A 13,967-nucleotide genomic window follows, 5' to 3' on the forward strand; every position below is an offset into this window, starting at 1 on the left:
TCTAATTTTGAATTTACCCTTATATTTTCACCATAAAAACTATTTACCTTACCTTGTTTGGTATCATTATTTTCAGAACATCCTAAACTTTGTGATTTTACAGTGTTTGTTTCATTTTGACAAAATTTATTATCACATTGGCGCAAAAAACACACACAGAAACATGACGTCATGCCCGCCACAGGGCGGGCGTCGACCTCAAAAGGTTAATAAAACATTTTTTGGGGGTTAAAGTACATGCATCGTCATATTTCAGGGTCAGAAATCTGAAAAACTGACATGAAATAAATAGATTGTCCTTTTCCCAGTCTCGCAAAGCAGCATAGTTTTAAAACATACTTCTGAAACAAAAGTATGATGGAGTAGTTAGACAAAAGTCATAACAACAAACGTTATGACAATAAGAAAAGCCATATGTTATGAGAATGAAATTGTATTACAAAAAAAGTCCGAATATTTTAAAAGAATAAAGCTGTATGATAATAAAGTTAAAATAATACAAGATCAATAATACGAGAATAAAGTTGTGCTATTATGACTTTATTCTTGTATTATTTTCTCTTACATGTTTTTTTCTCATATGTTTGTGAGCATAAAGTTTAGGAAAATTATTTTCTTTATCAATCATTAGCAGTAGCAACTTTTTTGTCTAACAAAATATTTTCCTATCTTTCATACAACACATGTTGCATTAGCTTTAGGTACTTTTTTAGGGTAAAAAATTTTGCAAAACTAGCTCCAGATGTTTTTTTTTAGTATTTCAGTGGCGAAACAGCTGTTGCTCTCAGAATGATATTTTAGGTTATTGCGGAGAGCAGCTAAACCCTCATGAGAGAAACTGAATGCTCTCATTTCTGATGATATTTGTTCACTTTTGTGGTGAAATATAAGCAGACTGGGCCTTTTATACTTTTAAATCTCAACATAGTTTACTGGTTGGTTAGATCTCCAAGCTTCATGTATACATGAAAGTATCCAGGCTGCAGACTTTGTTTTTTTTTCTTGAGTTAGCATTGGGTTTTGTGTTGATGCACAAGTTCGGTGATCCAAATCATCATTCTTTAAGTTTTATCTGTGTTTATATTTCTCTATTTCTGTCTAATAATTTAATATAACTACCATAAACTATAATACAAAGCAAAGCTGAAAAGGAAAGGCTTTAAAATTATGATAAATGTCCTTTTAAAGTTATGATGTAGGTTGTGAGAGAACCAAACTGTAGAGATTTAAGTATATTTCTGTGCTTCCCTGAAATGGATTTCACTTTCTGATATAGTAAGCAAGAACTTTATCTTGTTGATAAAAAGGCAAAAGATTGATAAAAATAAATAAATAAATACTGGATGGCAATGAAATTAATGTCACATATGGCAGCAAAAATGAACACTTGGTGGGATTTACTGCAAAACACAAAAGACTTTGGAAAGAGTCGAGTTTTAAGCCGGTAACATAAGGTTTATAAATAATTATAGTTTTTCATTCTGAAGCTAGATTAGTTAAACCTTAGAACAAGAAAAACAAATTAGTTTTTCTGCTTATTGTAAATGCGAGCAGCACAAACATTTGAGAAAACAAAACACAGCTTTAGTCCCTAAATCTTTAAAGGTTATGTTTATTTGAAATTAATATATCTTCTTCTTTTGTACTGTCTTTCAGTCTGAGGCTGATTGGTTGTTCTGGTTTATAAACTCTTCTAAGCTAATAGGCAATTGAATGATCATTACCTACAAATATAAACAAATGCAAGGAAATGTAAACATCATGCTGGTGTTCAAGATTCTCACTGTATGATAACCCTGAGTAAAAATATCACGCTTTCACAATACCATGGTATTTGCACATCAGTGTAAAAGAAAAACATGCAGTATTATTTAATTGCTTTTATTTTAAATAAAAAACAACAATTATCCCCACTGATGCTGATATAATCAATAACAAACAGCCAAATTATTGTATAGACTGGATAAAGGTGCTGTACTCTTCTCTCAGGCAGCTGACTGGCAGTGTGTGGCAATAGGAGACAACGCTTTTTACACTGTGTGACTGTTTTTGAACAAAATGTCTTGTTCAACTGGCAGGTTGTTTCACTTATAGCTAGTACTTTTTCATCAGTAGGGAGTTACTGATTTAAAACAAGCTGTTGTGCTGACAAGTTACTTATAAGTTTGTCTTATTTCAAGTGTAGTAAGATATTTGCCCTAGAAACAAGACTAAAAATACTTGGTAAGATTTTGTGTTTTTGCAGTGCATAAAACACAAACATTGATAAATAAATACACAGATTCTAAGTCCTGAATGTGCAGGGTCAGTCTCTTTACACCAACTGGAAAACCAGCGAAGGGAGAAACATACAGAAAAACGCTGGATTTGCAAACATCTTTTTTTTCCTGTGGGTTTTTACTCCGCTCTCAAACACCCACTCGCCTCGCATGTTTGACCTCTGATACTCCGTGTCATACCTGAGTAATGTTGATGCATTTTAATGCAGCTGCAACGTCTCCAGCAGCATTCTGAAATGATATGTATGAATAATGGATTAGTCAACATGAATATATGTTTTAGTGAGTCAAGTTTTTTCCTCCTCCTTCATATTCTGTCTCTTCTCCCTTCCCTCGTTTTCATCCTGCGGTTGCAGGATGAAACCTAGCAGTTGGGCACAAATCTGAGGAATCATCTATTGAATTTCTCTCTTATGTTTAGCAGTTAAAAGGGAATCCATCTGCCTCTCGTTTGCCCATCTCCTCCCACCACAGCTTCTACTTTCAGTCTGCTTGTCTTCTGCACCTGTTTCCCAAAAACACTTCTATGCTCTTTTATTCTTTAGATTGGATCATTTTGCATCTGAAACAAATAGTCTACCATATTAAATAGATTTTTGATTATCCATTATTACTATGAGTCATCTAGCAAAAAAAAAGGAGAAAGCATTCTGTGTGCAGCTGGTAAAGTCTTAGCTCCACTCTGTTCTTGCAAAGTGACTTCTCCAGGGTTTGCTAGGAAAAAGATTGATTTGCACTATGAAAATTATTTTTTGACCTTTCAAGCACTAATGAGTTGCAGAGCCGAAGCTTGCAGCCTGTGTATTCAGGCTATATAAAAGTACCATTAAAGCTACTAACCAGACGTTTGTGAAGTCAATGGAACTGGAGGTGGACGAGTTTCAGCTTCAGGCCTTTATCAGAGCAACAAAGTACGACGGCATCAGGGCCATTGTAGATTTGCCAAAATAACTCTTGAGATTAATCTCATCAATTTTCTAGAAAAAAATCAGAAAATTTCAAAAAAGATTATGATTTTTTGAAAGTCAGAAATTTCCATTTTTTTCTAGAAACTTTCACAGATTAATCTCAAAGTTCCTTGAGTTTTTTTGGGTACAAATGTACTCATTTTTTTCTGTCTGCAGCGGCCATAATATGCCGTTGTACCAGAGAGTTTGTGTTTAAATATGAAAGTACCATATAAAAAAAAAAATCAAACGAACCATTCACCCATTCACAAATGCTGGCCAGTCATCTTTCAAGAGGATGATAAAAGCTGACTGATGCAGTCAAATAGGCTCTGGGCTAACCCTCTTCAGATTTAAAGGAGGGAATTACCTCATAGATCTAAAACTAGTTCATACCCGGAGGTATAAAGGAAAGTGCAAATAAATATAGCAATCACAAGTACTCTAAAGTACACTTTGCATGCTAATAAGATTTTCAACCTTTTGGATGGAGTCTCACTGCAGTAGATGCAGCTTACTGATGCAGATAAAATGGCCAAAGATCCTAAAATTCTTAGAGAATGATAGATGCAATGATATCCCATTCCTACTCTCAATTTTGAAAGGTTTATCTGTATACCAGTGGTAGACTGTGTCTGTTTGTGGAGAACAGACTGCTGCTCTTAACCATTGCACCTTGATTTAACATGAGAGGGTGTTTTAGCACCTGATATTCTGCCAGACTGTCAGGCCCGGTAAACTAAATTGCAACGTTTGCTACATTTTCAGCTCGTGTGGTTTGCTTTCACACTGCTCTGTCAAACAATCCAAACCTGTTCCTCCCTCGCCGTGGCACCAAGAGCGACTGAAGGAAATGACATGAAAACCTCAGAAGACATGAGCGCAACTTCCATCTTTACAAACAAAAATAGAGTAGCGTCAGATTTTAGCAGTTGTAGGATTTTCTCTTTTGTCTTTGTCAAACATTGGTTATGTTTACCCAGAATGCTCTGTGCTGTAGTTCACTTCCTGCTTTTGTAGCCGTCTCTGGTCGCTTGCACCACATTACACATTCAAACCGCGCCAGTGTTCACTTCAACCGACCCGAGATCGACACAGTTCACTTCTTTGGTCTGCATCAGAGTTTGATTGCGCATTCACACTTCCCTAAACAAACCGGACTTCCTAGACAAACGAACTAGACTTCAGTTAAAGCGGACTAAACGGGAGTGGTATGAATGCACCTAAAGCGTGCAGCACAAAGTAGACTCACAAATTTGTGAGTGGAACGGAAAAAAACCAACTTCAGAAGGTCATGTTCCAGTTATGCGCATCCATTCTGCTTTAAAAGCTGCAGCTTGCGTTGTGTTGCACGGTTCAGTTTTCGTACAGTTTGCAAGAAACTTCTCACATTCAGTCCACCTATTAGGTGAGCAAAATGTCCTTGTTTTCATATTAACTCCTGTCCCCCCACCCCCTCACTGCCACCCCTCCTGCCTACGGCACACCTCTCCCCTGATGTCCCCCCTCCCTTCCTGTCTGCTCCCTCCTGCTCCTCCTCTTCCTCTATCTCTCTCCGTAGTTGTTCTACCGTGTGACAGAGGAAAGGGCTCGCCAGGCGGAGCTCTACTTGGTGGGCATGGTGTGCTACTACGGCAAGCACTACTCCACCTTCTTCTTCCAGACCAAGATACGCAAGTGGATGTACTTTGACGACGCCCACGTCAAAGAGGTGAGACAGTTTTTGTCTTTCTTTGGGGAGGGTGTTCTCATGGTGCAGAGTGAGGAGGCTGCACGGTACGGCATCTGCTGCATCCTCAGCAGAGCCGGTGAGAGCAGAAAGGACAGAAACTCTGCTTAGTTGGAGTGCTGCATGGCCCGGCTTTTTACTTTACTGAGGAACCTGAGGGGAAAAAATGGTGTTTCAGTTTCTATTTTTTGGGATTTATTTTACGCTCAGCTTTTGAAATCTAGGCTTTGCACCTGTTCTAGTATTTTGTGTGTTAATTCGAGCAAGAGTTTTAGTGCAAATGGAGACGTCCTTGACTCTTTTATCAGTCACACTTCACACTGTTTATCACATTAGATGATTGAGCTAATGACAGTGACATTATGATTAAATCTGCCAGGACACACGTCAGCACAGACTCTGTTTGACCTTCTAATTTTCGCTTTTGCACAAAGTTCTACCTGAATGCAGACAGATGTATTCCTACCTTATCTATGTCTGTCTCTCCTTTGGTGCATGTGCTCCCCTGCTGCATCTCCAGATTGGCCCAAAGTGGAAGGACGTAGTGTCTCGCTGTATTAAAGGCCACTACCAGCCCCTGCTGCTGCTCTATGCTGACCCCCGTGGGACGCCGGTGATACTGCAGGAGAGCCCCAACCCTTGTACTGGCTCCAACCCGCAGCTGGAGCTCCAGCACTGCAGCAGCAAGGCTGGTTACGACAGTGAGGACTCAGGTACAGCAAAGAATAACACCGTGCTTCACATCGGGTGGGATTATTTCGCCTTTATCAGCTGCTTGCATGAGATGATTCAACTGTAAATGCTCTGACCTTCAGTGCTATAATCTAACCTCTGCATGTGTTTGCTGCTGGAGGCTGGACTTGTTTGACTGGAAACAGATGGTCAGTGTGCAGTAGTACCTGAAAGTGGTGGCCTCTCCTTTGTCTTTCAGGTCGGGAGCCATCGATATCCAGCGACACGCGCACCGACTCGTCAACGGACAGCTCGAGCCACCGCACGTCCCGCAACCGACCCCTGCACCAGTCCACGGGCAGCCGGCTCTCCAGCGAATCCCAGACCACAGTGGTCTGTAACTACGACTCGCCGCCGCTCGGTGCTGACGCTGGAGGTAAAACTACAAAGATAGAGGCATGTTATCACTCTCAGAATCTCTTTGTATTTGTACTCAGTATCTTTTGGGTTAAAATCTCATCATCCATAGATATCAATTGCTCTTATAATAATTTGAAGACTTACACTATTGACTAGAGTCAGGAGATCTTCCACTTTTTCCCATTTTGTGATTTTACAAACACAAACTTTACTGTACTTCACTTATATGGTAGTCTGACACAAAGGAATGCATTTTGGTTTTTCAGTTTTTCAAGGGGACCAATTATGCTTCCTTGAACAAGTTAGGATGAGTCTATACAAAACATGTTCATTACATTATTTTGCACAAAATTATTCCTATATGATGAGATTTTAGTCTGCTCAGTTCTGTCAGGTCTTCTGTCACTTTAAATCCAAATAAGATGCAGCTTGCCACAACCTCCAACACTTTTAAGTAAAAATGGCTGCAAACAGATGCGCAATTACACAACCTTATATCTTTGAAAAGCATTGGTAGAGCCTCCTGCACAAACAAAAAGAATACACCTAGTGGTTTCTGGATGGTAAGTCAACAACAAAACACTTGTCTCTGCCAGCAGCCATTGTAACAGCAGTAAAGCCCACTGACCAAACGTGTTGGAGCTCATGACAGCTCATTTTCAAGACACTGAAAACAAAAACTTTTTATCAAAAAATGGCTGGGCAGTATTTTCTCTTAAGCACTTGGGCTGTTTTTAGAAGCAGTTAAGACCTAAATGGAAGTATGAAAATGTGCTAAATGTTAGTAGAAAAATCACACTACTATGTGGTGCAGTTGCACTGTTGTTTCATTAAAATACATCAAGGTTTCAGTTTGTAATGTGAGAAAATGGAAAAAAGTCTTTAAAAAAAAGCTATTAATATTTTAGCATTCGACTGTGCATGACAATTTGAATAAGCTACTGTTTGGGTTGACAGATTGAAATAACACACATTGCATTGTGGATTTAGTTAAGAGCAAACAAAGGTCAGATTGTGTTGTTCTTCTTCTCTGTCGTCACTGCAGATTCTTCAGGTTGTGTAGCTCATTGGTGTAAATTCCCACATTTATTTGCACTGCTGCTTGCATAATTGCTCCCTGTGGGATAAACAAAACTCTTATTGGTTTTACTTGCTCCTCCTTCTCTCCCTTTTCTCCCACGCTCAGAGTCAGCAGTGGAGGCTCCAACCTGCAACCCCTCTCCTCCCCTGCAGGAGACGGCAGTCTTCCTCCTGTCTTCACGCAGGCCCCTCACCTCCTCCTCCTCATCCTCTCGCCCCCTTTCCTCCTCGTCTTCTTCGGGAGTCGGGGGCTGTGAGGGCGGGGCTGGGGGGCCCCACTGGGAGGATGAAAGCACGAGCAGTGAGAGCAAATCCAGGTAAGGCAAGACTATTTTGATTTAATTCTTACGCCTTATCTCATGTTTTTTACTGTCTCTCTGGGATCAGAGCCTCCCTGTTGCTTCTGTGCTTTAGGACTAAAATGCTCTGCGTGGAAACAACATTTTCTCTGTTATGATATTTTTTGTTTGATTTGCATGTCTCTAACAATCATAAAAAACACTATAAAAGTGTTACATTTTTCAATTTAAGATATTTTGCCATCACAACGGGTATTAAAATGTGTAGTTTGATGCTAAAATTGAAAGGTTTTTGTGATGCAACAGAATGAGACCAAAGTAAATCATTTAAAATCTTTTCTACATATAATGTGACATTTATCCTTGGAATTTCTACTGAAAGCCAAACAAATGTAAGTTGTAAACTTATAACATGTTGAACCGCCTTTTAAATTAATTTCAGCGTTCAGTACACTTGAATTTTGCTTGCATCGGCTATCAATTACATTAAATCTAATTAACCAGAAAAACAGTTCAACCGTATTTGTAGGACACGGTCCTGAAATGTGAACATGTAGAGCATGGTCACATTTAAACTTTTTAAAAAGGTTTTAAAAAAGGAGGTGCGAAGTTATGATTCTCCTCCCATTTTTTGACCTAAAGAAAACTTCCTGCAGCTAAGCAGATTTACAAAGACTAAAACAAATCTTATTGTACTTTTTTTTTGCAAGAGAGCAGAAAATAAATATGATAAAAATAGCTTAATTTTATTAAAACAAAAAGCTTTTTTTCAGGTGCTTGTCAGGGCTAAAAGAGCAGCAGAGTGCTTGGAGTGTGATTTATGCTGAGGAAGAGAGAGTGAGCTTTTTTTACAATAACACCTTAAATCTTTGCTGTAGCTAGGTAACAAGTAATACTTGAAATTTTCTAAAAATAAAGCACATATGTGTGAAGCCGTGCACTTTAAACATGAGCCAGTCTGAGTTGATCATAATTTGATTTTTTTCTGCAAACATTTAAAAACAAACATTTATGAATTTGGCTTTATTTCAAATGGAAAAGCAATAATTATTCCTCCGTGTTTTAAAATAATATGAGATCTTGGATCTCATATCCAGCCACTTTCTTCCAACAAGACACTGAGATACTTAAACATGAACCATGGCCTCAGACATACTGAATATTACAGTTTTTATTTTTGTTATCTGTAACATTTATTGACTGTTTTCACCTTAAATATTTTAAAATGAATTTGCTGTCTTCTGTTAGCAACAAGGTAACAACACCATCCTGTAGCTAAAGCCTTGATTTGTGGAAAGATGGCTTTTGTTTTCATAAGGCTGCAGATCTGAGTAGAAATCATAAGTTATATGTACTCATTATGGGACTACAAATTAGCAAAGAACTTCTAAATAATATGTTATGGCTGTTTCAATTACTTTTTATGATAATTCAAAGTTAAAAGCAAAACTAAATCACATATTTTTCAACAGCAAGTCTTTCCTGCCTCCTCAGTTTGTCTGGTTAATTATTAGATAGCTTAATATATTTCATGCAATACTTCATTTTCATCTTAAAAGTTGCATTGGCATGTAATATAACATGATTATATTAATTCAAACATAGGACAGTACAGATGGTTTCACCTTAAAATGTATGCTTATTGTTGTACGATGATTAAATATCTCAAATATTTCTTTGTGGTGGTACATTGACCTGTATCAAAATGTCTTGAAAAGCAAGAAATAAAGCAAACAAATAAAGCTACAAAGTAAGTTACAGTCCAATGATATGTGAAAGTATCCAGCATATCCAACATATGGCTTTTTTTATGAAGTAAATGCTGTTCTGCTGCTTGTTCTCTGCAGTTTAATTACCTCCTCCTCACTGCCCACGCCTGCATTAGCATTTGGATTCTGAATATAGATGTGAACTTTGAGTCTCTCTTCAAATATGCACTCATACTCATCAAGTTTTATGTAATTCCTCAATTCTTTGAACCATATTAATGCATAAATGCTTATTAATGCTTAAAGATTATGCTCACGAGTTCCTCGACTTTTCCTCGGCCTGGAAAAGTCTGGAATTTGATTGACATATTTTTCATCTATCCATCCATCCATCCATCCATCCATCCATCCATCCATCCATCCATCCATCCATCCATCCATCCATCCATCCATACGTACGTACATACAAGATAAGCCAGAAGTTAGAACCTTGACACAGCTTGACATATAAAAAGTCTTAACTGTAATAGCTTTTTACTTTTACCTCATTTGTCTTGAGTTTGACATAATTTCTAGTATGTAGAAAGACATAAATTAATTTCGTAATTGAGACAAGGACTGTTTTTTTTTTTTTTTTCCAAAATTTATTTATGCTTTAACATGAGGTACAGTGTAAAGGCAATGCAATGGTTATATAGTTACAGTGTACCTTTAAATACAAACGTAATTGTGCTAGAACAAGCCCAATTATACCCACATATATACACCTACACAAAATACATAAAATGGATCAAGTCAAAGTAAACATATTGCGTTAGCGGACAGAAACAGATATATCATAAGATAAACAAAATAAAAAAGGACCACAGTACTAAATTTCTTTCCCTCAACCCATACAAACACACACTCGAAAAACGAGAAAAAAAAAAAATAAATAAATAAATAAATACAATAAAATAAAAAAAAAAAATAGATAAAAAATAAATAAATAAAATAAAAAATAAATAAAAAATCAGGTGCCAGGGGATACTTCTGTTAATGTATCAACCAAACTTAACTCAAGAAAGAAGATGAAAGAAAGAGAAATATTGATAAGAATAATAAACATCAGCTACATAAAGTAGGTACTACCTTATCAGTCCGGAATATTAGGGAAATTAATCTTTCTAAGGGTTCTTAATAAGGGGCTCCACAAACCCAAAAATCTCATGGAAGAGCCTCTTAAAGTAAAACGGATTTTCTCAAGTTTAATGAAATACAGTGTATCTCTAAGCCAGTGGGTATATGATGGAGGTTGAGGCGACTTCCATTTTATTATAATCACTCTCCGTGCCAAAAAAGTCAAGAAAGCCAAGGAGGATTTCTGAAAGGAGGACAGGGTGGACTGTGGAGGTTCAACTCCAAACAAAGCAGTCAAGGGGTCAAGCTCCAATTTCTTGTCAAAAATATCTGACAGAATAGCAAAAACTTTGGACCAATAGTTAAAAAGCTGAGGGCAAAGCCAGATAGTGTGGATCAAATTGGCTGGAGAATGTTGGCATCTATCGCAGGCAGGAGAAACGTTGGTGTAAAACTTGGCCAGACGTGCTTTAGTATAATAAGTGCGATACACAAGTTTGCATTGAATTAAATTATGTCTGGCACAAATAGAAGACTTATGCACCAATGACAGGATTAGTGTCCAAAGATCCTCTGAAATGGTCTGTCCAAGGTCTTCCTCCCAAAGTGATCTATAGGAATTCAGGGTTTGTGGGCGTAGAAGCGTGATTTGATTGTAAAAAAAAGATATGGCTCCTTTCAATTTGACAGTAGGTTTAAGAAAAATGTCTAAAGGTGAATCTTTGGGAAGGTTGGGAAAATCTGAATAAGTAGAGCGGACAAAGCTGCGCACTTGCAAGTATCTAAAAAAATGATGGCGCGGGATACCAAACTTTCCAGAGATTTGTTGGAATGAGGCAAAAGTATTATCAATATACATATCATGAAAAGTTAAAATTCCTGTTCTCCGCCACGACAGGAAGATACCATCTGTGAGAGACGGCTGAAAGGTATGATTTGAAGCTATAGGGGAATAGACAGAAAGAGATTGCAAGCCAAAATGCCGTCTGAATTGCATCCACAGCCTCAAGGATGCATCAACTAGTTTATTGGAAGTATAAGGTTTAGTTGAGGACTGTAATGGTGAATGTAGTAAGGCTGCCAAGGACACGGGTTTTACAGAGTTGGCCTCCATAACAAGCCAAGCTGGAGAAGAAGGGCTATCTGACTGGAGCCAATATCTAAAAAGTCTAATATTTGAAGCCCAATAATAATATCTAAAATTTGGCAAGGCCATCCCCCCAAGCCTTTTAGGTCTTTGTAAGAATTGAGTGCGTATACGAGGGGCCTTCCCATTCCAGAGAAATTTGGTAATTATACTATCGAGTTTGCTAAAAAAGGACCGTGAGAGAAAGATAGGAATGCACTGAAATAGGTAGGAAAAACGTGGAAGGATGTTCATTTTGATTGAGTTAACCCGAGCAACCAACGAGAGGCCAAGCATCGACCAACGATCAAAGTCCTCCTTAACTTGCACTAATAAAGGAGAAAAGTTAGCTTTAAAAAGATCCTCGTATTTAGATGTAACCTGGATTCCTAAATAGGTAAAGCTCTGATCTATGACCTTAAATGGTAATGTGTGCAGTGGGTAACTTTTGGCTAATGCATTAGCTGGGAGTAATTCACTTTTGCTGAGGTTTAATTTATAGCCTGACAGCTGCCCAAATTTATCAAGTGTGGCAAGTACAGCAGGAATAGAAATATTCAAATTAGAAATGTACAAAAGAAGATCATCAGCATATGAAGAGACCTTTGTTTCCGTATCATTCCTCTTAATACCTATAATTGAGACAAGGACTGTTTACAAAAATAAGGAACCAACATTTCTAGGTGCTTTTTGGGGTTGCAAAAGCACCACCTTACATTTTGCAAAGCATGTAGAAAATGTATATAAGCAAGATTATTTCCTTTGTTTGTCAGAGAATGCTTTGACCTACGAACTGTGTAGCTCATTGCATTTTCTACAGAGTCCATAATTCTTGTGATTTCTGTCCCGGTTGTTCTTTTTAACAACCGGGACACTTCTAATCATCCACATTTTTTGCTCTAGTTCCTCTGGAAGCCGCTACCGGCCAACCTGGAGGCCCAGGAGAGAGGCCCTGAACATCGACAGCATTTTCACCCGACAAAGAGACTCCCAGCTGGGCTACGGTGCTGCACCTGGCCCGTCTCTCTCCGCTGAGCCCCAGCAGCCTCTCCCCTTTGTGGGAGCTGCCACACAACCTGGACTGGAGGACGGGGAACGGAGGGAGACCGGGGAGGTCGGGTTTGGGCTGGTTGGGCAGCCCAGGTCTTTAAGCGGTGGGCGGACTATGGGTCCTCCTGCTCCTCCACCTCTGAGAGGGGTGGAGCACCAGCCACGTCTGATCCAGAGAATGGAGAGTGGCTACGAAAGCAGCGAGAGGAACAGCAGCAGTCCTGACAGGTACAACACGCACAAATATCAATTACTGTCTCTGGCTCTCAGTTGCTGTTGTCCATCATGTTTCCCTCTTGTGGATTCCCTTGCTTCTTTTCTGTCCAATTGCAATTTATCAGCATGAAACATAAATGTGACATTAACAAGAACAAATGATCCAAAAGAGGTGCTCCGTAACAAAAAATTAAACCCCTAACACATTAATCTGCTTGAATTGTCTCATTTATCAGCATTTTCCCCTTTTACGCCTGCATTTCTTGCTAAATTCACCCTTTCTGCCTCCCAACAGGGAGGTGGGGCAACAAAAACGGGTGCTGATGTCTGGACCTTCATGGCGATCAGTGCCCAAGTCAAAAAGCAGTGGTGCTATTATGCAGGAGCTGCCACATCCCTGCTGGGTCAGCAGTTCTGACACAGGTCCGCCCTCATACATGCAGTAACACGCAGCTTCTTTAGGTGCGACCAGTTGTTTATTGTTATTCTGTTCTCAGGCTCTGGACGCAGTGAGCTGGATGAGCTGCAGGAGGAGGTGGCGAGGAGAGCCCGCCAGCAGGAGCAGCAGAAGCGGAAGGAGGCGGAGCGGGAAGCGGCCAAGGGGTTCAACCCCAGACCTAGCAAGTTCATGGACCTGGACCAGCTCCAACACCAGGGTACGGGTGAAACAACTATTAGAGCATGGCTCAACTTTTCTGTATTTACAGGTGACCTATTATGCTTCTTTGAACAGGTTAGCATAGATCTATGGGTAGTACAAAACATTTTTTGCTCAAAATAATTATTCTTAGATAATGGGATTTTAGTCTAGTCAGTTTTACCTATTTTAAGTTCCTGTCATAGTGCGCTATTTTAGAAGCTCTTGTCACTTTAAATCCAAGTAAGCTGCTGTTAGCCACTCCCCCTAACTCAACATTTACACTGCCACGCGAAAATGACTCCAAACAGATACGTAATTATACAACCACAGATTTTTGAGCAGTATAACCAACAAGAATGTAGCAAGTGGTTTCTAGATGGTAAGTGAACAACAAAACACTTGTCTTTTCCAGCAGCCATTGTATAGCTCACACAGCTGTAAAACCAGCTGACCAAATGTGCTGGAGCTCCACTTGGGTTGCTAGGTAATGGCGCAGTACCCATCAATTGTGACTTAACAATCGGGAAGCTTTTGAAATGGCTGATTTTCTAGACACCAAAAAATCTAAACTTATTGCCGAACAACAGCTGGATGTTTGTTGTTTTTTTTTTAATCACTTGGGCTGTTTTTAGAAGCAGGTGTAATCCAAATGGAAAGAGTAAAACATGCCAAATGTGAATT

The 13,967-nt window shown here is 38.9% G+C and overlaps 1 protein-coding gene across 8 annotated transcripts in view; it reads left to right on the plus strand.

Annotated features, from left to right (window-relative positions):
• LOC102227218 (inactive ubiquitin carboxyl-terminal hydrolase 54-like) overlaps positions 1-13,967 on the plus strand; it is a 79,892-nt gene that overhangs the window by 46,269 nt on the left and 19,656 nt on the right. For all 8 annotated transcript variants that reach the window (XR_002753399.1, XR_002753400.1, XM_023341169.1 and 5 more), the window contains 7 exons: positions 4,788-4,937; positions 5,476-5,668; positions 5,887-6,063; positions 7,234-7,444; positions 12,284-12,658; positions 12,942-13,069; positions 13,144-13,302. Coding sequence is in view for 6 of the 8 variants with exons in the window: in XM_023341169.1 (XP_023196937.1) it covers positions 4,788-4,937; positions 5,476-5,668; positions 5,887-6,063; positions 7,234-7,444; positions 12,284-12,658; positions 12,942-13,069; positions 13,144-13,302 (1,393 nt within the window). In the remaining 2 variants the exon portion in view is untranslated. The remainder of the gene's footprint in view (positions 1-4,787; positions 4,938-5,475; positions 5,669-5,886; positions 6,064-7,233; positions 7,445-12,283; positions 12,659-12,941; positions 13,070-13,143; positions 13,303-13,967) is intronic.

Source organism: Xiphophorus maculatus, chromosome 10 (genome assembly GCF_002775205.1).
Source record: "Xiphophorus maculatus strain JP 163 A chromosome 10, X_maculatus-5.0-male, whole genome shotgun sequence".
NCBI classification, from domain to species: Eukaryota; Metazoa; Chordata; class Actinopteri; order Cyprinodontiformes; family Poeciliidae; genus Xiphophorus; species Xiphophorus maculatus.